Consider the following 23,183-nt stretch of genomic DNA (forward strand, 5'->3'; position numbering starts at 1 on the left):
TCATATGATTATAAAAAATTTTAACATACATATTTTACTTTATAAATACTATATTATATTTACAGTCTTCCAAGTTATTTGTGGTACTGTCATGGACTCATCTGCAAATTATATTTGTCATTTGCAGCTATGAGTAGCTCCTATTTAACTTTTGCATATTTTAGGACAATATAGAAAAACTCATTCATGCATACTGATATTTGATCAACTGTATACATTTTTCCAATATGAACACACTACATACCTGCTAAAAATTCAGGAAAACTGATGAGTGTGCCGGCCTACAGTGGAGCTGTGTGAGATATCATTTATTAACTGTCACTGTCATTTCTGATGACCTTTAAGTGAAGTGGAAGCCCGATGTGTGATTCAGTGCTACACTGTTGTGTATAAGTATGTGCCTTTGTGTCAGTGAATGGAGGGATGCCTTAAAGGTCAATTCATGTTGTGGGTAATGGTGATGATGATGATGATGATGATAATGATGTTGCTGATAATGGACTTATTGATCAGAAAGTGTCATTGATGATAATTATAATAACACTGATTTGTGAAGAGAAAATGTTACTTTGTGTGAATGTGATAATACATACAGGTATGGTATTGTATTCTTTCCCTTTCATCCCACACAAATCTTTGTTTGTTTATTAGATCCATTCTGTAGGACAAGTGATTTCATGACCTCAATCTAAAGTCTGGGCTCCAGTTCCATGTTTTGACAGCATGCAAAAGCTATTAGAATGGCACATAATGGTGCACATAACCTTATGTGTGATGGAGAAACGCATTTCAACACTTTGGTTACAATAGCGTTTTTGTGACAAAAACTGCATTCAGCCATTGTATCCAATCCAACCTCATAATCTGCTATTACAGGATCAAATCCAATTTTCATGTCAACAGAGGCGGCATTATCCCACACCTTTCAACATACTGTCACAACAGGCTAGACATACACCAACACCATGTTTTCCCCAGTCATTTCACCCTTAAAGAAAAGGTTTTACATCCATTACAACAATGTAACTTCAGTTTAATTTGACTTAATGCATCTTTTCGCTCAGAAAATAATAGTCATTAACAGATTATTAAGCAGTTTGACACTGCATCAATTGTGTGTGCATTTGGACTTCATTTAATGAATATTATGGTTATTATGAAGTTAATGTATGATTCCATTATTATTTATGTCTTAATAAAGCCCAACAGAGCTCAGTGTGATGTGCTGAAATTGCTTTTGTTTGGCCAGCAGTCCAAAACCTCAAGGTATTCAAGGTATTATTATATAAGACAAAGAAAAGCAGCTAATCCTCACATTTTAAAAGCTGGAACCAGCAAATGTTTGGCATTTGTACGAGTCTATAATTGAGACAAATACAGCTAAAAGCCTCTCAGAGATTCCACATTTAATTTAATTGATACATATAGAAACATGTATAACACATGTGTAAGTCATATGTTGGATATGTATATCTAATATCAATATCCCTATATGTGCATGCCTTATTGTTCATAAAGAAGCCGGCCACATCACACCTTGTCGTTATTGCCTTAACATTGCAGCTGAGAATTGAAGAAAATCAGAGAGTATATCTGATGCACAACCAGAGGATGGCAGTAATCAAAGACAGTGAACACAGACAAAAGGTTAAAAAAGAAAGTGAGGAAGCAGACAGGGTGGGCTGGGAGACAAACATGTAATAGATGGAAGAGAGTCACGGAGACAGAGGTCAGCTTCGTTAATGTCAGAAGTGAAACTGTGATTCTAATGAGAGGAAAACTTTCTCTTTTATCTACTCGTCTCACCTTCGAAAGCTGATGCAAACGACATATCATACACAGACCTGTCTGTTCAGACAGACAGAAAATGAGACAGGTGAGACCTTGAAGATGGACTGACAGGGGAAAAAAAGACAGTGGAGCAATTCAATGTGCCTCGTCAAAGGCAAAGGAACGAAGCCGTTCTGTGTGTGTTAATGAGGATGTGAATAGGAGTGTCATACAGTCAACATCAAGCACACCCTTTTATCTATAGCATGGTGGAAATGTGTGTCAGTGTTGCTATTTGAGTTAAGATGGTGTTATAGCCTGATTAGAGAGTATTCACCACATAGAGAACAGACATGAGCTATAGGCTTCATGTTCAAATAATTACCTGCCACTGTTTTGATTAAATGTTACTGAAAATAAGAATAGATTGTAAAATTAGACATGTATTCAAATGATTGATCACACTGCCACACTGAGGATGAATTTCCCAATATTCATTTGAAAAAATATAAATGAAAATGTAAAATAGTCACTTCACACATTCATTTTCATTAAGTTGAACACAATTCCAAATGTATGCATGCAAATGTGACATATGGCATGCAGACCTCTTTGTATAATGACCTTATTATAGTTACTTTAATACAAGGTAAAATGTTCAATTGGCCACAACGTCTAGCCTCCTACACAGTCGATATTGTATGAATTCCAACTATATATATATATATATAAAGTATCTTATAGTGCATATTACTTTGTGAATTCAAAGAAGTTGGTCAAATGGCTTTATGTTCTCATGTCTCATCATTGAGAAAGAGAGAGATGAATAATGCTAAACAAAACAAAAGCTTTTTTAATTGTTACATGTCACAAAGCTCAAATGAAATGTATGGAGTTCATAATGTAAATCCAATGATCTTTATCTGATCAATATGTTTTTGTTCCAAAGACCTCAGACAACAAAGACCAAGGTGTAAAATCTAACTCTACATCTGTCTAATGTATACTGAACATTGCAAATAGCACATTAGACAAATAATACCTATGAGTCATTTCTGGTAAACTCAAATAGTGTGTAACTTCCCCAAGAACACCTGAGATTGTTTAGGGCCAACTTTTGCATGGTTGCAACATTTACTACAGAGGAAATCAGACTCTGCATAAAGATGCCACAGAGGTTGAAGGGGAATGTATATCATCAGAAGATCACATAGTTGATACCAGCAAGTGCAAATTGTTCTGTATGATGTATCTTTAAGGAAGACACATATTTGCTTAAATGTATTCACTGCATTCAAAATCAATAGTTCAATATCAGTGTTTACCAAATACATTAATAAACAAAATGTTGTCATAATCTTGAGAGATATTTTAATTAAGTTGGCATTATATGTTCATGCAAAACTTTTGCAATTTAGAATATATAAATGTAACTTCTGTGAGACAGAGTTGTGCAGGCATCTCTGGGTAAAAGCATCAGCTAGACAAAAATTGTAGTGGTGTGTCCACACCAACCAGTCTGACAGAACTGTGAGTGTTTACTCTTTTGATTTTCTGAAGGGTGTGTGTATGTGTGATGCAAATATAAAGTATGTCTTTACAGCAATAAACGCTTGCCAAATGCCTGTTTTTCACATCTCTTTTAGGGGAGCCAATACATGAGTATTCCTGCTTAAATCCTAGAATAACAAAATGAGCCAGGGGCTTTAACTCGAGGCCAGACCACTGCTCCTATTTAGCTAAAGGGTATCATCATGTTATTTGACAAGCACACCAGAAATGCAATTTACAACACTCAAAATTTCATATATGTTGTCAAAAACTGTGTGGCTCAACAAGTGAAGCAAGGCAGAGGAAACCCATACTTGGACAGGGTCCTTGTTACTAAAATGCTCTTTTAAAAAATAGTGTGCAGTAATTGCATTATGGTCAGAGCTAAAACACAGGATTAGGAGTCAAATAATTGCAGTGTGTTTGAAGTGTGCATTTCAATATTAGTGGCAAAACAAAAGTTTTTGTCTCTCCTGTCAGGAGTCAGGTGTCAAATTCACTACAAAGCTACAAACAGTAGTGTGTGGACTCTTTTCAGTGCACAACACATTGGCACCTGCAAAGATGCAGGCTTGGCTGTAAGCCAAACCAACAGCCAATCTCTGGAGTGCTGATGCCAGGCAGTGGCATGGACACCCCATCACCATGGAGACCGGGTCCTGACTGGGAGGTAGGCAATATCACAGCCATGAAAAAATGCATAATGGTGAAAGAAAGAGAGGAAGATAAAAAGGGAGAAAAGGCCACATATTTGTGGACATTGTATTAGGGAAGCAGTGCTCTTACACATCATGCCACTGTTCATTATCATATACACATCCTGTGCAAGAGCTGAAACTGGACTTGAATGTCAATTGAAAGATAGAAAGAGAGAGAGAAAGAAAAGGATACAAAAAGAGGGCTCAGTCTTGCTTTGTGTGTTTCTCTACAAATTCTGTTTCCATCATTGTCTAACATATTCAAGCCATGTTTCATTTCTCCTGTGTAGATTTGTACAGTGGAGATGTGCCGTGATCTTGGCTAGACAACGTAATTAGTGTTCAACAACACACAGCTGTCGGTATGACCAGTGCATGAAGATTCAGGAATCACATCCTCTGTATGGGTAAAAAGCCAGCTGTCTGGTTCTGCCATACATCTAAAGCCAGACAATTTCAGACACATCAGTCAGCTGTTACTGTTATGGCTTTTTATCAAATATCACTCACTCAATCTACTACATTAGGAGCAATGCAGTCATTTTCACTATCTTCTAAACTTGAGAAAGATTTGGTGCTACATTCACTGTGGAAAGGTGTTCTGATCATGGCAAGATTGTGCCACGCCGATTGCTTTTTTAAGAGGAGAAGAAGATGTGATTGAATCATGAATGACTGTCCTTTTTATACCACACCTACCTGTTACTACTACTAATACAGTAGCAAACATGGCTACTAAAACAGGACGCTTGTGTTAATGAGATACACATATCTAGTGTTTAAGAGCACTGGGCACGTTGAGCACCATGGACAGTACCTAGGGTGAGTGGAAAGTAAAAAAAAATCAGAATAAAAGTCACCAAAGTATCAAGAACATAACGTGAATAGCTACATGTTATTTAAATGTATTTGCTTTACTTGCTGAGCAGTCTAATGCATGTTTCCTTCAATCTTCAACTTTGAGTAAATGTTTCTTTCTTGGATAAAAAGAAACAAAAGCTGCAATTAACATTTCACCTCATGTTGTTTTCTGTATGAAACAAACACAGTTTTAGCAAAGAATTTAATTAAAATATTATTAATATGCTCACTGTGAATTCTGTTCTTTTAATATGTCATTGCTGCACAAAACCGCTCCATGAGACTTGATTTCTACAATGACAAAAAAACTAAACTACACTAAAGTAAAACACAAAATAAATATTTTGGATTCATACTCCCAAAATAACTAATAATGCACAAGATGTTGCATTTACAACTTCCAAACAGTAAAGCAGGATTTAAACCATTAGAGATCGGGGGCTCTTGAGGGAGAAAAATGGAGCTCTCATGCTCTGTCTAGATACTGTTTGATCTACTACCATTGTCCCTTCAGAATAGTTAGACTGACAAATGGGGAAACGGGAAAAAGATATTTCATAAAAGAAGGCAACTACCTGACTCTCAAATTCACTAATGACAATGATGATGAAAAGAAGTACTGGTGGAGCTGGATCTTTTCTATTCCTGTTTGAAGTGAAACATAAATTAACAAATTAACAAAATATATTCTAATAGATTGGTCAAAACATTAAAACCATCTAACTGACTGGGTGATGCACTATGTAATCAGACACCTGTCAATCATAGCCAGCATTGACTTTTCAGCAATTTGAACTACAGCAGCTCTTCTGTGGGATCGAACCAGATGGGCTAGCCTTCGCTCCCCACATGGTCAATTAGGCACACATGACCCTGTCACAGGTTCATCAGTTGTCCTTTGTTGGACCACTTTTGATAGGTACTGATCACTGCATACTGGGAAGGCCAAACAAGACCTACAAGACCCTTGTTACAGTGGCTCAGATCCTCACACTTGCCCATTTTTCCTGCTTCCAACACATCAACATCAAGAACTGACTGTTCACTTGCTGCTTAATATATTCCACCTCTAAACAGGTGCCATTTGAACGAGATAATCAATGTTATTCACTTCGTCTGTCAGCGGTTTTAATGTTTTGGCTGATCGGTGTATAATTTAATATTTTGCACAGGATTTGTGTAAACGGAAAAAAAAGCTACTTGTACTCACTGATCAGTAACAATCCCTGAGCTTCTGCTAGAATGCACATTTTAATGTCAAATATTCAAAATTATATTCCTGATGATTGTCAGACTTGTTTTGATGGGGAAATGCATGTACTGTAACTGAATTCAAGTAGTCCCAAAATGAAGCATATGGAAAACACATTGGCACAGACATTAAAAGAGATGTATTTTATATAGTACACGCATACTTTTTTATAACACAATCATAGTTTGCCAAGTGCCAGCTGTGCAGCTAGAAAACTGTTCCCAAGAGGTAGCTGCTGTGCAAATGAAGGTCAACAACATTGTAAACCAAACCCCAAAACAACAACAAAACTGAGAACCATCAATGAGGCTTTGATTGCCCCTGGACCATAAAAAGAGAGCAGGCACCACAGAATACTGGAGAAAGAAGCAAACTAGTTTAATATGAGAGAACAGTATCTAGACTTAATTTTCTCACAGCTTTAGAAACCAAAGCAGATTAATGCAAACCAATAATTCACAGACTGTACTTTAAAAGACAGCCAAAACACAGACAGACAAGCAGGAGAAAAAGAAAGAAAGAAAACCACAGAAGAGCGTTGGGTTGCAGGTTTCTTTGTATGTGTGTTTCTGAAAAACATTCATGTGACACTCCTTAATATTAATCGCAGAGTGGATTAATAATGTCCATGGTAATCATCACTAACATATGTGTCATCTCATCTGCTTTCTGAGTCATTGGTATTCAGTCTTTACATTTTGAGTGTATTTCTGCAAATATAACTCTGCATGAGAATAAGTTATTCTATTATAAATTCTATGGTGGAACTTTAAGTGTGTAGTTATTGAAATGCTGCAGGCTTTGTGACGATGAAACTCGTGCGTGATTGGTTGCACTCCTCTTATCAGAATTAAACTAGCTCGAGTGACTTTGGCCATCTTTGGAAAGCCTGAAACCCACTCATCGCTGCCCACCACTTTAATTTTAGCCAATTGACTTGATTCCTTGTGTTCAGCACAGAACGGTTTGAACCCGCAAATGACTGCTTCCGGCTATATTCTTGTAATTATTGTTATTTGTTTTCTGTTAAGTGTTATGTCTAATTGTGCCTATATTGTATTATTGTTGTTTAGGGCCCCCGATGAAAATGAGATGGTTCATCTCAAGGGTTTATTCCTAATAAAGAATTTCCAACTAACACCACCATAGCCACACCGTAGAAGATTTTAATCAATTATGCATACACTATTCAAACACGATCTGCACATTTCTAATTGCCTCCCCACTGATCTCCATGGCAACAAAGGCTCCAAGCACCACAGCTGAGTTGCCTTCCCATTACCTGGTACAATCAGTCTTTTTCTCCTCCCCTCGCTCTAATTTCCCTCATTAACTCTAAATCAGATACTGAAAAAAGCAAGTAATGCCCTCATCCATTTTTAATAATGCTTAACTAAGAGTGTCATTTCTCTGCACATCCAGACCAAATGGACCTTCTCTTCTTCCTCCTCCTTCCTTTGTCTCTACAAATAAAACCTAAACCTGTGAAATGTTTCAACAGCTCTTAGGGGTGTGGATTAAGAACAGTTTGGAGATTTAGAGGTGAAAAAAAAGAGGAAAAAGTTTGGAGATTTAGTTGTACAAACTTGTCTCTGAGGAGGCAGAACTTTTATTGAGGCAGAAATAATCTAGTTAAGTTTAAACATATGTTGTTGTCCAGAGTCTCTAAAGAAAGACAGCATGAATGATTTAAAAAAGGTTTCCCACAGCACCAGTCTCTTTCCTCTGGTCTGCAAGTGTTAACATGAATCACAATAACACTACGGTTAGTTAGAGCTTGGAGACAGGCTTGGCACATCGTCCTATGCACTGGTTCCCACAAGTGGGCCAGAATTTCATTTAAGTTTTTGGAGGTTTCAGTGTCAAATAACACATATCAGTGGAGTATAGCTCATTCTTCAGAACATCAGTTTGATTTTTATCTTGCATATCCTTTCCAAATCATGGAATACAGCTATAATGGAAAATATCCTTGCTATTGTGATAATGATTCCAGCCAAGTAGCCCAGAGCTGAAGTAGCAGCTGAAGCGGTTGTCTGTAATGCCACATTTTAATGATTGGCTCAGAAAAAAATTCATAGAAAATAAACTGAAGCTCCTTCTCCATCAAGAAATACTGAAACAGCAACGTATAGCCAACCTGCCCTTTAGCTAATCAGACACTGTAGAAGAGTGCAGACATGAGAAAGCAACATGACTAGATGATTAAGTACTAATGAACAAGACTATACAGACTAAAGGCAGAGCTGAACCAGCAAGAGAGCTGTATAGGCACCGTGCAGAAGAATACTGTACAATCCATTCAATTTTATATGACTAACACCTTCAGTTTCCATCAGACTATAAATAATGTGCATTCAAGGAAGAAATCTAATGAGGAATTTCAACTCACAAATGTACCAATCTGAATATTTATGATTTTTAAAAAATGTATTCATTTTATTTCAAAATTCTAAGAACATGTTTCTAAATCTATAACACAAATGTACAACAAGTATAGGAATCAACTGCACCTGTTTAATTACAGTGGGGGAGTGAGAGACATATGACAGGGGTGATCTCATGTAACCCGTGTGTTACATGTTCTTGCATCTGCACTCGTGTATGACTTTTTTCTGCCCTTGCTTTTATCTTCTTGAATTCACATTGACATTTACACAAACACAGCGAACACCCCATCCATCCACCAACCAACACTCTTACATCATGGAGGCATCTAAGCAGTACATGGCTGCTAACAAGCTCTCCCTTCGGCTCAGAGTGTTGATTGGGCCAGTTAGTCAATAAAAACCACAGCCAGGGCCCTGGCGTGCCACACACACTCAGGTGTCTTTTATCAGCCTTTCCCCAGCCTTCAGCTTTGCCCACAGTCAATAGCTGGAAGAGACTAATCCATAACTGCAGCAGCAGCGGGGTGTCTGACGTGTGCCCACATGATTAAGAGTGAGCAGTCGAGCAGCGTTAGCACCAACATCTGCCAAGCTGAGAGCGACACTTTTGTCCCCGCATTGTAAACAGGCCGACCACGGAGGAAACAGATGAACGGGCTTTAATTTGCACACATACACACCAGTGTGAAATGCACATTTTCACCGAAGACGTGCGGCTCATTTGACACACAGCTGGGCAAGTGTCAAGGTTGTGCAGATAAATGCTTGCCTGCAGCATGAGGAATATATACGCATTTCCTCCAGGGGTGAAAAACCTGCACTGAAACAAAACACAGTACACACTAACACACACTATCTAACACAAAAAGTGTGTTCATTTACTCTAAGAAACATATGCATATGCACTCACATTTGTAACAGTGATTTTTTTGGATTGAAATCAATTCATTTCAATGCAATTGTTGCAATCAGTGAAATTGTCAACAAAGGCAAAATAAATGTGCTTATATGTTCAACTTTGGTGGACCATGACACATTTCTAAACCATCTTGACAATCCTGACCTTTGTGGGATTGAATAAAACAGGGGAATCCAAATTGGAGGCAGCTACCTTATTAGCTATATTTAAAGTAGTCACAATGTCATCAAAATTCAAGCATCACCTATTTGGCTTGACATTTTGGCAATAAATATGCTCTCCTGTACAGGTTTAATATGTCAATGAATTCAAGTGGAACAAATGACAGATTGGCTTCTGTCATTCTTGATGTGGAGCTGCTACATTATCATAATGAGTCAAAAAAAAAATACCAACAAATACACTGACTGATGAAGTTGATGATGAAAAGCAGCACTTTCTTGTACCCTACCCTGGACCTTAAAAATGGTTTAGTGGAACATCAGCCCAGCCCTCAGGGTGTAATAGAGTCTGCTGGGTGATGCACAGTAGCCCCTGGCTGTGATCACTGTGCCCTTTGTGAGTGTGAGCCCAGCATGTGAGCCGTGTGTTTCTATGTCTGTGCATTTGTGTAAAGCACTGCTGCCTGCCTGCGTGATGGATGCCCCTCTTTGTAGCACAGGTTAGAAGGCATCCTTGATGGGATAGGCCAACTGTTCATCACTCCCCAGCCTCCAACTCTCTCCTGCCTCTCCTTCGTCGCTCCCCTCCGCACCTCCATTCATTCTCCCCTTCCCATTCCAGCTGTACATGACAAATGGCCTACACAAGAAATGTGCTCTCCGATATCTAGCCATTTTTCCTCCACCACAAGCTTTTCTTCATCCTTTCATCTGATTGCTTCTTTTTCTTTCCCTACCTCTTTTTTTGCCATCCTCAGCCATCCATCTCTCATGGAAGGTCGGTGGTTAATGAATCGCCGATGTTTTTCATTTAGTTTCAATCTAAAGCCTGACAAGGAAGACCTGGCTTTGCTGAACTAAGCCAAATGCTTACCTCTGTTCAGTTAAGCCAATGTTGGTGTAAAGATGGGTTTGAATGAAATTTTACTTTTATTTATTGGCACTTCTAAACTCGACTCGAACTTTATTCCAATGTTTGCATTCAGCCTGAAAGACAATGCTGATCTCAGATTATGGGAAAGGAACTTTGACAAGAATGTATCTGAACAGAGCTTCAATATCCGGAGTAGATCTTGATTATCTAAGCACACATCCTCTCTGATGTGTTGGTCGAACAACATTAATCTGTGTTTACCCGCAGCTGCCAGAGAAGACACCCTGGGATTTATGCACACACTTGCCTTTTCACTTTGGTGTAACTGCTCTTCCCGCTGCTACTCATCCACTTATCTAATCAGCGAGATGTTAAGTGAAATGCATTAGGGTTCAGCATCACACCTAGCCATTACCGCTGAAGCTTGTTGCAGTTTCACTTTTCACCGAGGCGACGAGCGGGGAAGAGCAAAAAAAAAAAAAATCTTCAGGATCTAAATTATCATACGTTGACGCCAAAGAAAACGTCTTCTGGGACGGAGACGGGGCCGTCAGCAGGCTCGTTAATGGGGGCGACTTGATAAACGGAGTAATTCATCATCAATTTCCTTGGCAAGGCACTGCGGAGACAAATTCTCCGCTCTTCTGGCATGCAAAGGGGGGGGGGGGTGTCCTGTCCTCGATGATTAATTTGAATAAACACAGCTACATCAACATTAATGCTGATTGCTGATTAAGTTCAGATCCATTATGTTCCCCCAACTGAGATGCCTCCCTCCATTTTTCTTTATTCATCTATTTCTCTCCATCACCTAGTCATTATCCCTCTGTCTAATTTTCTCTATCCACATCTTAAATCTCTGTGCAACCATCCGTAGGGATTGTTATGAGTGTTTGTTGGCATCAGGTGTTAAAAGGGTCTTGTAGGAAGGCAGTCAACAAAAGACTATGCCAGATAATAAGCTGTGCACATTCTGCTGATAACGCCTCATCGTACAGCTACAGTATGCCTGATTATACATTTTAGGAACCCTATAGTCATAATACACTAGCTGGCACACTCCTTTGTTTATTCTCTGCCAACTTATTGAACTGAAGAGAAATTAAATCAGGCGAGGTTAATATAAGAGGCTAACACTATACTGTAAATCTTGATATGACTAAAAAGCTACATACAGTTCCTCTGGATTAGTGCTTGTCTAGTGGACGCTGAATCCTATTTGCGACAACAAAGCAGGCCCTATAAGGAATTATGCTACATGGATAAGGCCTACTTACATGCATCCCAAAGGGCCAACACAAAGCATATTCACTACTGTAAGCACACAAGACTGCCTTCATTTGAAGGAAAAATCTGTTCTCATGCTGATGTTTTTTTTTTGTTCTGTCCAAAACCCAGATTAAAGTTATTGAATGCATTGGCCTCAAGCTCTTGAAAACAAAGACATATGTCATTAAAGCCAATGTCACCTCTCCCTATGAGAAGCCTGGAGGAAGGTTGGTAAACCATGCTGAGTAATACTGCCAGTCGTGCAGTAAAAGCCAACTGGGTTGAAAATGTCCACACTGAGAATATTGCCCTTTACAACGGACCCAGCTATTGACAAACAGACAAATCAAAGAAATAAACTGCAGACCAAAAGAGGACATAAACCTACTTTAGTATGACAAGTAGACCCACAAACCTACAGACTCACACGTGTGACGGAGGAGGAAAATGAAGTTGCTTTCATTCAATGTTGCTGTTTGAGTCTGTTCAGAAAAATCAAGCTAACTAATAAATAATTACATGTTCTGACAAATTTAAAATGAAATACTGACAGATATGGATTGAACAACCATTTAAAAAATGGTCAGGCATGTGTGGTGGATGATGCATGCTTTTTTTCTCCATCACAATCCCATACAGTAAATGTGTTTATATATTGCTGTTTATCATCTTCTTCCTCCCTTTTTCATCCGTTACTGAGATATTTCATGGAGGCATTGAGAGTGCATCCTTCAAAGTAGCTGCGGCACCGTTAATAGTCAGGTGAGTGTGAGGGGTTATTTAAATCAACCGAGATGTGGCGTCTGAGTCCCCTGTTTATCACACTGTCAGGTGGCAGCTAGTGCTGATCACTAGGACCAAAACATGATCTCTCCCCGACACTAAAGCCTTTACGGGTTCTTAATCTCCTGGGTTAGCCCACCCTGTGACAGCAGAGTGTTTCTGTGCATACAAATTGCTGCTCCACTCTGCTCTCATCCCATCAGGTAGATAAGTGGCTCCGGCTACTGCTGCCGACAGACAACTTTTATACGGGTTTCAAGGCGAAGACAAGTGGATATGGAACCGCACACAGGTCATGGTAATCTGTGCCTCTTCCCACATGCACGCGTGCGTACATGTATATATGTACATGTACAACCTTGAACAGACACACAGACAAACACACAGTGCACATTATTCTCAGCACAGCTCTTGTGGATACAGCTGCACACAAAAAAAAACATAGAAATTCCACACCACTTTCTAAGTGCCTGGGAGGCGAGAGCACGGAAACATCCTGGAATGCCCTGAGAAGTTTAATTCTAGTGTTGCCATGACGATGGCAGAGTCAAGATATGCCCTTAGCCCTAATGAGCTGCATGGGCTGACATGGAGGGCAATGAGGAGGTTTGTAATAATAAGAACATGCACAGAGCAGGCCTGCATATATATGAAGTCAAAAGCTGTGATGGACATATAAGCCAACACAGAACCAGAAGCATCCCTTTTTTCTCTATGTGTGTGTGTGTGTGTGTGTGTGTGTCTGTGTGTTTGTTTTTAGGAGCATCACATGGCAATACATTTCAACACACATTTCTAATTAAAAAATGTGCACCGTATAAAAGCGGTTTTCAGGTCAAACCAACAACTGTGCTTGCTCTGGAAGTAAAGTAATTTCCATTCCACGATGCTTGTAATCCATCACACGTTCAATCATGCATGCATACAGACCACATCCCAAAAAAGTGAAATTAGACTACACTAGTAGTAGCTTCAGGCTCTGGCCCTTTATTAGGCAGGATGGATGTACTGTAATTATAGACCGGTGCTTGGCAGTGCATCAGACTGGATGCTGTTTGTGATCCAAGACCAGGTCCTGCAGAGTCAGACCACCTGTGGTACACAGTGTAATGACCAGTCTCCAGTAAAACTACAGTAGAGGCTCAACAAAGACTAATGATCTATGCTGACAAATTGTTATTTCTGTATGCATGGTAACACAACTCAGTGAGGGGCTCAACTTAAGAGACTCCAAAATGTATTTCAAAGAATTGGGTGATGGTAGAAATGGGATTTCAAGAAAACAACTCATCAGCATATTTCCCTTAATCTATTTGGTAGATTACACTTATTTCTTTTCATTTCTATTTTGTCGGCCTTGTGCTGTAGAAAACCCAAAGCAATTAAATTGGTCTCGACAAAGCCTCCTTTTGATTTTCTATTGAAGAGCTGGAGAAACACCTGCTTTCCAATAGTCACATTCCAAAATGAACTCGCACAAGAGTAAGAGCTGTCTAGTCTGAACTAATAATGGATGGTCTGTATTGTGTTATCAAAAAGCAGACTGAGGTAGAAAGCAGTGTCAGTGAGCTTTGGTGAGAGAGTGACAGAAACCACAGAGCTTGTGTACAACAGATTTTGAGCTGTAACAGATGATTGACTTTGTCAGAACACTCATAAGCCAAATCAAAAGGATCCCCTCTTGAAGTTTCCCCTCAGCAGAAATGTCATTCAGCACGGACAGATGCAGTCAAGTTTCAGATTCAAATCTGTAGAGCGGGAGGAAGGATGCAGATCTGGTTTTCATAAAGAAACTTGATGCAGATTAATTTGCCATGTACCTGTACATTCAATCCCTTTCTATTTAATAAACGCAAGCACCCTACATCTGGGCTGGTGTGAGGATTCACTGCAATGCACACTGGCATGACTACAAGTTCTAATCTCTATCACAAGGCTGATCATCCACAAGGCATTCACAACTGAAGCAACAATGTTTTCCTTTAAGTTAACTATCATTTACCCAAGAATTTAAATTACTTACTATCCTAAAGTACAGCCTTTTTTCTTTCACTTGGTGGATATTAAATGTTTGAATGAAACTCTTCAAATAGACTTTTGAAGCTTGTGTGGAAAACATCAGTAAATTCTATCAGCTTGAGAATAACAAATATTTAATGTTATATTCGCTATGAAAAGATAAAACCGAGAGATGAAAAAAAAAAAAATTCCCACCAGCAACGAGTGAATCATAACAAATTACTGTTGGTTTCAACTGTTGGCATTACTCTATAGCACGACTGCTGCTCTCCTCCTCTTCAGGAAAGAGAGAACGAGAGAGAGAGAGACAAAAAAAAAAAAAAACACGAAATGGGGTAAAAGTTTATGAATAAAAATAAATCATCAGTGCAATCATTAGAGTTATTCCTGAGAACTGTCCAAAACAGTAGAGTTAATTTTAGCCATGGAGAACACCCTAATCAAATCAAGCAGAGAACAACAGAGAGACTCCAAACGTACACTCTCCCTCTCTTCTCTTTATGAGCTCCGTCGGGCTGAATGAGTGGATGGCCTCAGGCAATATGAAAATCTTAAGATGTGGGGAGTCTTCATCCTCACTATCCCTATCAAAATCCAATTCCAGAGTCCTTGCTGCATGCCAAAGTTATACTTCTGTATCCATTATCAAAGTAATGTGGACCCCACCATACAGATACATAATGACAGCCGTGGTGAAGTTCTCCATATATTCTACATTACCACAGGGAATCTTTATTCTGTGTCATACGCTACAGGAAGCCTTATTAATACGGCCTGTGATTACACTTGTAAAGACAATATGTGCCTTAATCAAAGACATCATAGATAAAAAGGGAAGCAGGCTAATTCCTATGGCCTCACCACAATTCCAGTCCAACGAGTATCTAGTATTCCTCCATACAGACATACTCATATTCACATTATTCTCCCAGTCACATCATGCCTAGTGTTACGATCCAAGCATCGCCTTCCACATTTTTTCAAGCTGTTATCTCCTGTATTGGATATCGAGTGAACAATGGTTTGATACAGGTTTCAGTAAAATTCAATTAACCCACTTTTCCAAACTCAGATGTGTGAGTTAAAATATACAACATAAGACAGCATTGTCTATCTCTGGTCATATCAGAAGTAGACAGCACTGGTTTACATCTAAGCTTTAATAAAAAATTGATGTCAGAAGTGATATGTTGCTGTATCTATAGCCCAGCAGCAGCACCTTTGTTTCTCGTTTGTGTTGTTAATTGAATCAGACAGTGAGTATGCTCCTTTGCCCACCTCCAGCCTTTCCTTGCTCTCCTACCCTGCCAAGAGAAGAAAGCCGCTTCACCCTCCCGCCATCCTCTCCTCTTCCAACGCAATCCTGCCATCTCTCTCTCTCTCTCTTTCTTTCTCTCTCACTCTCTCTCTCCCTCTCCCTCTCCCTCTCTCTCTACCTTTCCACTTCTCCCTTTATCTATCTGTCCGCCCACACACGCTTCCTACCTGCAATTTTATCATTCACTTAACCCAGGCCATAAAACATGTTTTGTATCGTCATCTTGCTAGATGAATTCTCAATGCCTGTAAGTAGATTTTTTTCTGCTTTTCATTGAATATTTGCATATTTGTCGCAAATACAAAAGCTGTCTCTGGGGAACAAGTGATTGAAATGCTGCGCTGGTAATAGAATAGTACATAAAGTCGACATTTACCAACAGTGATTGCTGTTTGAATGGAACATGTTTAAAGATGAAGGAGATAGTGTCATGGTGTTTTGTTTTTTACACTCCTGCATTACTAGGTAGATAGGAATATTATAAATAAAAGACTAAAATGCATTCAGTCATAGTATGTTTAAGTGCTCTGGATAAAACTGACACACTTTACATGCTATTAAAGCTATCTATCTAGGCAGGAATAAAATAAACCTGCATGCTTGGATATATATTGCTTCTGCCTCTGTCTTCAGGCCAGTCAACCTTAAACATGAACTGCAACAAGCAAAAAGTATATGTAAATAATTTCATAATACAACCTCACATTAGCAGAGCATCCTAACTGTCAGGTCACTGTTCAACACATCCTTCTGTGGATCAAGTGAAATGAAGTTTGTGTTCCATGACTGAGCTGCTTCTGCCAACTACCTAATGAAGAAAATGATACATCTCTAAATGTTCTTGCCCAAATGACCACTGTCTCTTTTTTTAATCATTTCTTCTGAACAAAGCACTGCCTTATTCCTTGAACTCCCACTTTCTCAAAACAGAATAACTGATATTTTAAGATATTATAAGCTATATTCAGAGCAAAAAATAACAGTCTTTAGAGAGAAAAGAGTGAGGATTTTACTCGGGGAAACAATGTAAAACATGACTGTGATAATAACAGCAAAATTGCTGTGAATATTCATTGTTGGCACCCGTGCCAAGCTACCTGTACGCCTGTCAGTTGGTGAGGTAGCAGAACAGATCCATCAAATATATCTGTCTTGCAGTGTCTCGGTGTATTTTGATGTCAGTGGAGCCTGGAGGGAAGCCTCATTAGTCTAGAAACTTCAACACATGCTGGCTCACAAGCATGCATGAGCGCACTGACGCCCGCGCAAACACTTTGTGTCTCCAGCGCAGACTCTGATTGCATTTAGTCACTAGTCCAATCTCACTGAATTCTTGTGTTTGCGTTGTGAGGAGACGGATATTACCAAACACATTTATTAGCTCATTATGTTAGAGATCAACCAGGTCAGGCCAGCAGAGAAAAAGCCAGCTGTGTGTAAAGATATTAAACCCATCAATGGGAAGATTTTTATTTGTTATTGAGCTGAATAGATTAGAAATGAGTAAAAAAGGAAAGCTAAATAGGGAGTGACGCCGAGCCAAAGGGGCAGCTGTTAGGTATGAGGCAGGGCAATGGCTCTGATGGGATGCCATTTGTGAGCGTGTGCATTCATACTGACCCATTCATGACAAAGTGGGCCAACAGTCATCTATCACTCTGTCTGGCTGAGTGTGTGTCAAGTGTTCGGGTCGCACCACCTGCTGCAGGTGGAGGCAATGTAGAGTGGCGGGCGACGACCAAATACTGAGCTCTCAACCCTGGCTGTGTTTCATCTGTCGGCCTTCTCTAACCCACAGCTAATAGACCCACCACACCCTCTGTCCTTCACTGTGACCTCAACTTCCACTCAGCCCACAGAGCCAGGACTGAGTTACTGCTGCAGCCATAGTGCAAACTGACATTTTCCTAATATTACTAGAATTGAAAGAGGCAGGTTGTTAGTTTCATTTTTTTTAAGTTACATGCATAATGCTCACTGCTTCATAGCACAAATGGAACATAATAGAAAGGATCAGAAGGGGGATAACTGGGTAGTTAATCCAATTTTAGTTGCTCAGCAATGACTCTGGCTGGTGCTGAGTTTTGATTCTTTTAAATGTAAATCTGCATTCACTTGTGCAAATTTACATATAAGTGTTGTTGTGATCACTAACAGTGTGATCAATCATTAAGTCACTACGTAGCCCTGTTGATAGCTGCTGGGGATTTAAATGCCATATATACAAAGAAAGGCAAATACACTTGGTATTTTCAGGCTGCGTGGATCAAAAATTAAAGGGGTTGACAAAGGCCATCTCCTGGTAAGAAAAACAAACATGGAGAGAGTCTGAGAGAATGATAAAAGTAAACAGCCACCCACCCACTGACAAACACAACCAACCCCCAATCTGAAGCGCTTCATGTGGAGGATGTTGATGTCGTCTCCCCTGCCATCTCCATCACAAGAACAAAAAGTCAGAAAGTCTGCTCTGGCAGCAATCACTGACTGGGTGGCTCAAATCACAGCGCTATTGTTTGTCCAAAACCACAATCAGAGCTGTATTGTCACAAGCCTTGTTGTACAAAAAGGCCTGTGGCTTCCCAACACAATTAAAAGCCTTTGGACAGTGAGCTGCAGCGTTTGTAACACTGCATCAAACATACAGAGGCTTTTCTGTGGGTGACAATGACAGAATCCATCTGAGGTGGCCTTGCTGTGAACGGTTCCAAGGGAAAAGACTCTGCTGCTCACAACAATGTACTGTGGATACTCCAGGTGTGTGTGTGTGTGTGTGTGTGTGTGTGTGTGTGAGAGAGAGAGTGTATGACAAAGCTACACAGTGTTTAAAAAAAGGAGGTTCAAAAGTGTGCTAAGATCACAAATATATGGGTAAAGGTCGATAAAGATATTTAATAAGATATTTTTGGACCACAGCTGCTAAAAGTCAATACATGCATCAATAAAAAAAGACTAGAATGATGATTTTAAAATCACAGGTTTTCCCCACAAATTGACACTATGGTCCATTTTTACACTATGAATATATGTGCAGCCAAAATATGAGTAAAAGTGGTTCCACGATACATTTATTTGATGCTTGTAAAAATGTGATTTACAGACTGTAACTAAGTAATCAAGTTTTTTTATAACTAATGATTGATAACATTTTTTTAGCATACCTAAATGTAAGCAACCACTGTATACTCATGAACAATAGGTGACGACCCAAGAGAAATCAAACATTTTCAGCCTTGTGTTATGAGCTGATTCAACATAAAAGAAAATGGACATGTCAGCCTCACCCTGATATTTATAACTCTGCTTGAATCCACACATCTGCAGCAAAGTAAATGTGCTCACAAAATACTCCTACAGCTGACTTTGAAACCAATAAAAGGACAAAGGGCTCCCGAAATGTAACATGCTCCCACCCAAGAGAGCCTCCAGCTAAAAGAAACAGCCTGCTGAGAAATAGCAATGAGCTCACCACCTCGAAAGGCAAGAGTGAAGAGACTGAAAGACCCCACATCAACAACTACATTACAGCAGGGTTGATGGAGGGGGGGGGGACGACTGAAAAATACAAAAGAAAAGCCTGTAATATAAATTCTTTAAATTCTCTTTTTGGTTGTCTCCCTCAGCTTTGTCAAGTTTCTTTGTGTAACAATACATGATATTTGTATTTTTAGCTTTGCTGTTCCTGTCAAAGTGTAGTTAATATTTAAAGATAAAGGGTAAAACTAGCAGTGTTGGATTCTCTCTGCAAATGAATGAGATTTACACAAGCAGCGTACTTTTCAGTAGTGCTTTTGCTCATTATTTCCATTCTTAAATGCTTTTGATGTCCTATGTTCATTTTTTTCTTATCCTTTACAGTTCTTTCATTAAGTGTGTCCACAATTCCAATTCCATTTTTGTTGAGAGAAAAAAATATACTAATAATAACATGCTCAACATTTTTTTTGTACGTGTCTGTCAACTGTGAAGGGGAAAGAAAAAAAAAAGATATGTTGTTGTTCCCAATCAGAGCAGAGGCTTCAGATTGAGCCTCTCCACAGCCAGGCTGATTACAACCTGTTTAGAATGGTGATTACATAGAGAGAGGGGAATGTCAGGATGCAAAGCAGAGGCACAAGCAACCAAGGAGAATCAGTGTGTGGAGACAAAACAATGTGGGTCTTTTGGAGCATCACAGAAAATAGATATTATTATCATAAATCAATTGAAAGTGTTTTTTTTATAGGTGAGGATTAATCTGTATTTTAATATAAGAGACTGTTAGGATGTTTGTTTGTTTTGTTTTTTTTTAATGTTTTTTTTCCCTTTTATACAGCATTCAAGTGGAAGACAACTACTTTGACTTGCTAAGATAAAGTAAGATAAGATATTTATTAGTTCCACAATGGGAAAATGTGCATTATTACAGTAGCAAGTGAAGAGTAAAACAGAAGAGCAGCTATAAGACAAAGAATAAAGAACAATAATAGTATAAGCATCATCACATAATAAAAAGTTGAAATTATTAAAAAGAATAATATTGGTATTGAGTGGTAATATACCAGAGATGATATTCTTATTGCACAGATTAAAATAAAATAAATATATATATATACTGTATACTGTATGTATATGATAGGCATGTGTTATGATGTTATTCATATGGTAACATGTTAATCTTTAAATTTGAGATATGCTGGTAGGTGCATCTTTCTAACCTTTGGACATAGCCTTAGCATAGATCCCCATTGTGCTAATCTAAGTTCACTGACTGCTGGGAGTCGTGTTAGCATAAAAACATGAAATCAATCTCTTTCATCTAACTCTCCAGAAGAATAAGCCTGGGTTCCTCAGTTTAAATGAACTCTGGAAACAACTTGCTTCTATTCCTCATGGTTTAGCAGTTATGTGCTTAATAAATGGTGGAACTATATCAAGGCCTATAGCAGAACTTTCCACCACACCTTGTCCTGTAATTATTTAGTAGTTTTGAGGATATCTCATAACAGGAAAAACAGACCTGAAAACATCCTACTGAAGAAAATGTGTCCTTTCTTGTTCAGATTTTTTTTTTATTGAGCAATCTCAATTTATTTTCTCCTTTGCTAACCTTTCTGCCCCCTATGCGCTTCGTTTCTCTGTTTCCACTACAAGTTTACCGCTGGTGCCTTGTATGAAATATTAAAGTGATCTTCTGGAATTGCTATATCACTACAGAAAAGTTTTACTTATGACAAAATAATAAATACTCTGCTTTTGCTTTGCTACGGTTATATTCCGAAATGTTTAAAATATAAACATAAACCTGACTAAATTTAGTAGAGTTTCAAAATAGTGGTAGTGCCCACTGACTCTGGAAGAGCATGTTGGTCTGCTGAATAATGAAAGCGTTTCCTGCCACTATGGGGACCAGCTAGCTGTCAAATCCAGCTCAATGTAGCGTGAATAACTTCAGTGGAGATGCTAACTGACACTAATGGTATCTACTGTGCCTCAAGGTTTTTGAGGATAAACAAATGACGGAGTATTTTATACAACTTTAATCATATGAACCATGCAGGATGACATCCCTTCTCCCTGCAAAACTGTAACAAACAGCCATTTGCGGCTTCATTTTGACATCAGTATGCTGCCTCTCTGTGTTTTTTATGAAAATTCAGCTCCAGACAGTATTGGACATTCAGTTCAAGGCAAAGTAGCTGCTTTCGCCTCCAAAACTCTACATAATTTACTAGATTACTTCAAATCAAAGTCAGTTGTATTTATATAGCCAGATATTACAAATTTGCCTAAGAGGGCTTTACAACCTGTACAGCTTAGACCCTTGATGAGCCTCATATGAATTTACTGAACCTGATCACCATATGTGCTTGACACAGATTTTGGCTGCAATATACTGCACATGCATATTCCATATTATTAAGGCAAAAAAGCATCATTTAATAGTCTGTAACAACATAACAAATGCATTCTGTGAGTAACAATGACTTTCCATAGAAGATAATGCCCAGAAATGTGTCCATTGCTCTCCACTGAGTATCCTCAAAGACCCTGAAATGCAATATAGGTGCAAATATGACTGTCTGTATACCATCCGCACAGCTATAGCTTCCCTTCACGCACACATACTGAAAACATTCATTCAGAGTCTCACAACACCAACGCCACATTCTTACAATGATGAAGATGTTGTGTAAGTGGTATGGAAGGTCATCCACTCCTATGCCCATTAAACCATGTTACACAGTAAAGGCTGTTTGTCACTGAGGCCCCTGTGAATCAGAGCAGTCCTTGGTTACACCCTCAGGCATTTATCAAAGGTTCTTCATAGATGGCACCGTGTCCTTGGAAGAGAATTCATTCTAAAGGGTAGAATGCACATTAGAGGTCAACTGCAACTATCTACGTTTAAGTAAACTGGAAACGCAGAGTAAAAAGGGAAACTGTAAACAAAGTCTTATGCATGTACAAAGGGATAGTTTATGAGTTCCACCGAAAGAGTGGCATTGTCTGTGCTTGAATAAAAGACGAAAAAAAGATTCATAGACACATCCACTCAGAAATTGGATTTTTAAAAATACAATACGAGCAGCCACTCTTCTTTTTTATTTCACTTTAAAGTCTGCAGTTCACTTGTATCTTCACAATAACTATAAACTACTTTACTCTGGACGGGGAACAACAACTTTCCAAAATGTAGTTATGAATTCCAAAATCCTTGAAAATGAATCTTCTTTTAGAAATATATATTTACTAAAGAAGAAAGCTATTTACCAATGCAAAACAAACCTGGTCAAGCAGTTTAAAGACTGCAACATATCACACAGTCCACCATATTTTGAACTGAGTCCCAGTCTGACTAAACTGGTTGCACACAACATAACAGGAGTAAGTAATCACTTATAAACACCTGACATAAAAGTTGCCAAGTCCCACTTTAAAATATTAAACTTTGAAGCATTGTCACTGAAGTCAGAATTTGGCATATTATACTTCATATTTTGTCCAACAGCCGGCAGCTGTACAAATTGGAGTGCATATCAAAAACCTCGACATGAGTGAGAATGTGTAGTCCTGGCAAATCAGCTTCCCTATGCTACTGCATCAAACAAGTGGGCTGCTGGGAATGGACAGAATATCTCTTTTCTATTTGTTTATTTATTTTTTTTATTACCGGCAATTCTAACGTAAAGGGGACACAAACACCTGTCAGCGCTCCGCATGACATGTAGACTGTTTTGAATTCCAGTCAAGGCGCTGATGGGGCCGGAGCAAAATGGAGCTATATCGCTGTCAGACGCTGTCAACACTTTAATAACTGAGAGCTTTTCTGCCTTCC

The 23,183-nt window shown here is 38.9% G+C and overlaps 1 protein-coding gene across 15 annotated transcripts in view; it reads right to left on the reverse strand.

Annotated features, from left to right (window-relative positions):
- The window catches only part of nrxn2b (neurexin 2b), a 592,634-nt gene that overhangs the window by 420,807 nt on the left and 148,644 nt on the right, over window positions 1-23,183 (reverse strand). For 2 of the 15 annotated variants that reach the window (XM_053343290.1, XM_053343292.1), the window contains exon 4: window positions 15,826-15,851. The exons of the other annotated variants lie outside the window; for them this stretch is intronic. In XM_053343290.1, coding sequence (XP_053199265.1) covers window positions 15,826-15,851 — 26 coding nt within the window. The remainder of the gene's footprint in view (window positions 1-15,825; window positions 15,852-23,183) is intronic. 15 annotated transcript variants of the gene reach the window in all.

Source organism: Scomber japonicus, chromosome 22 (genome assembly GCF_027409825.1).
Source record: "Scomber japonicus isolate fScoJap1 chromosome 22, fScoJap1.pri, whole genome shotgun sequence".
NCBI lineage: Eukaryota > Metazoa > Chordata > Actinopteri > Scombriformes > Scombridae > Scomber > Scomber japonicus.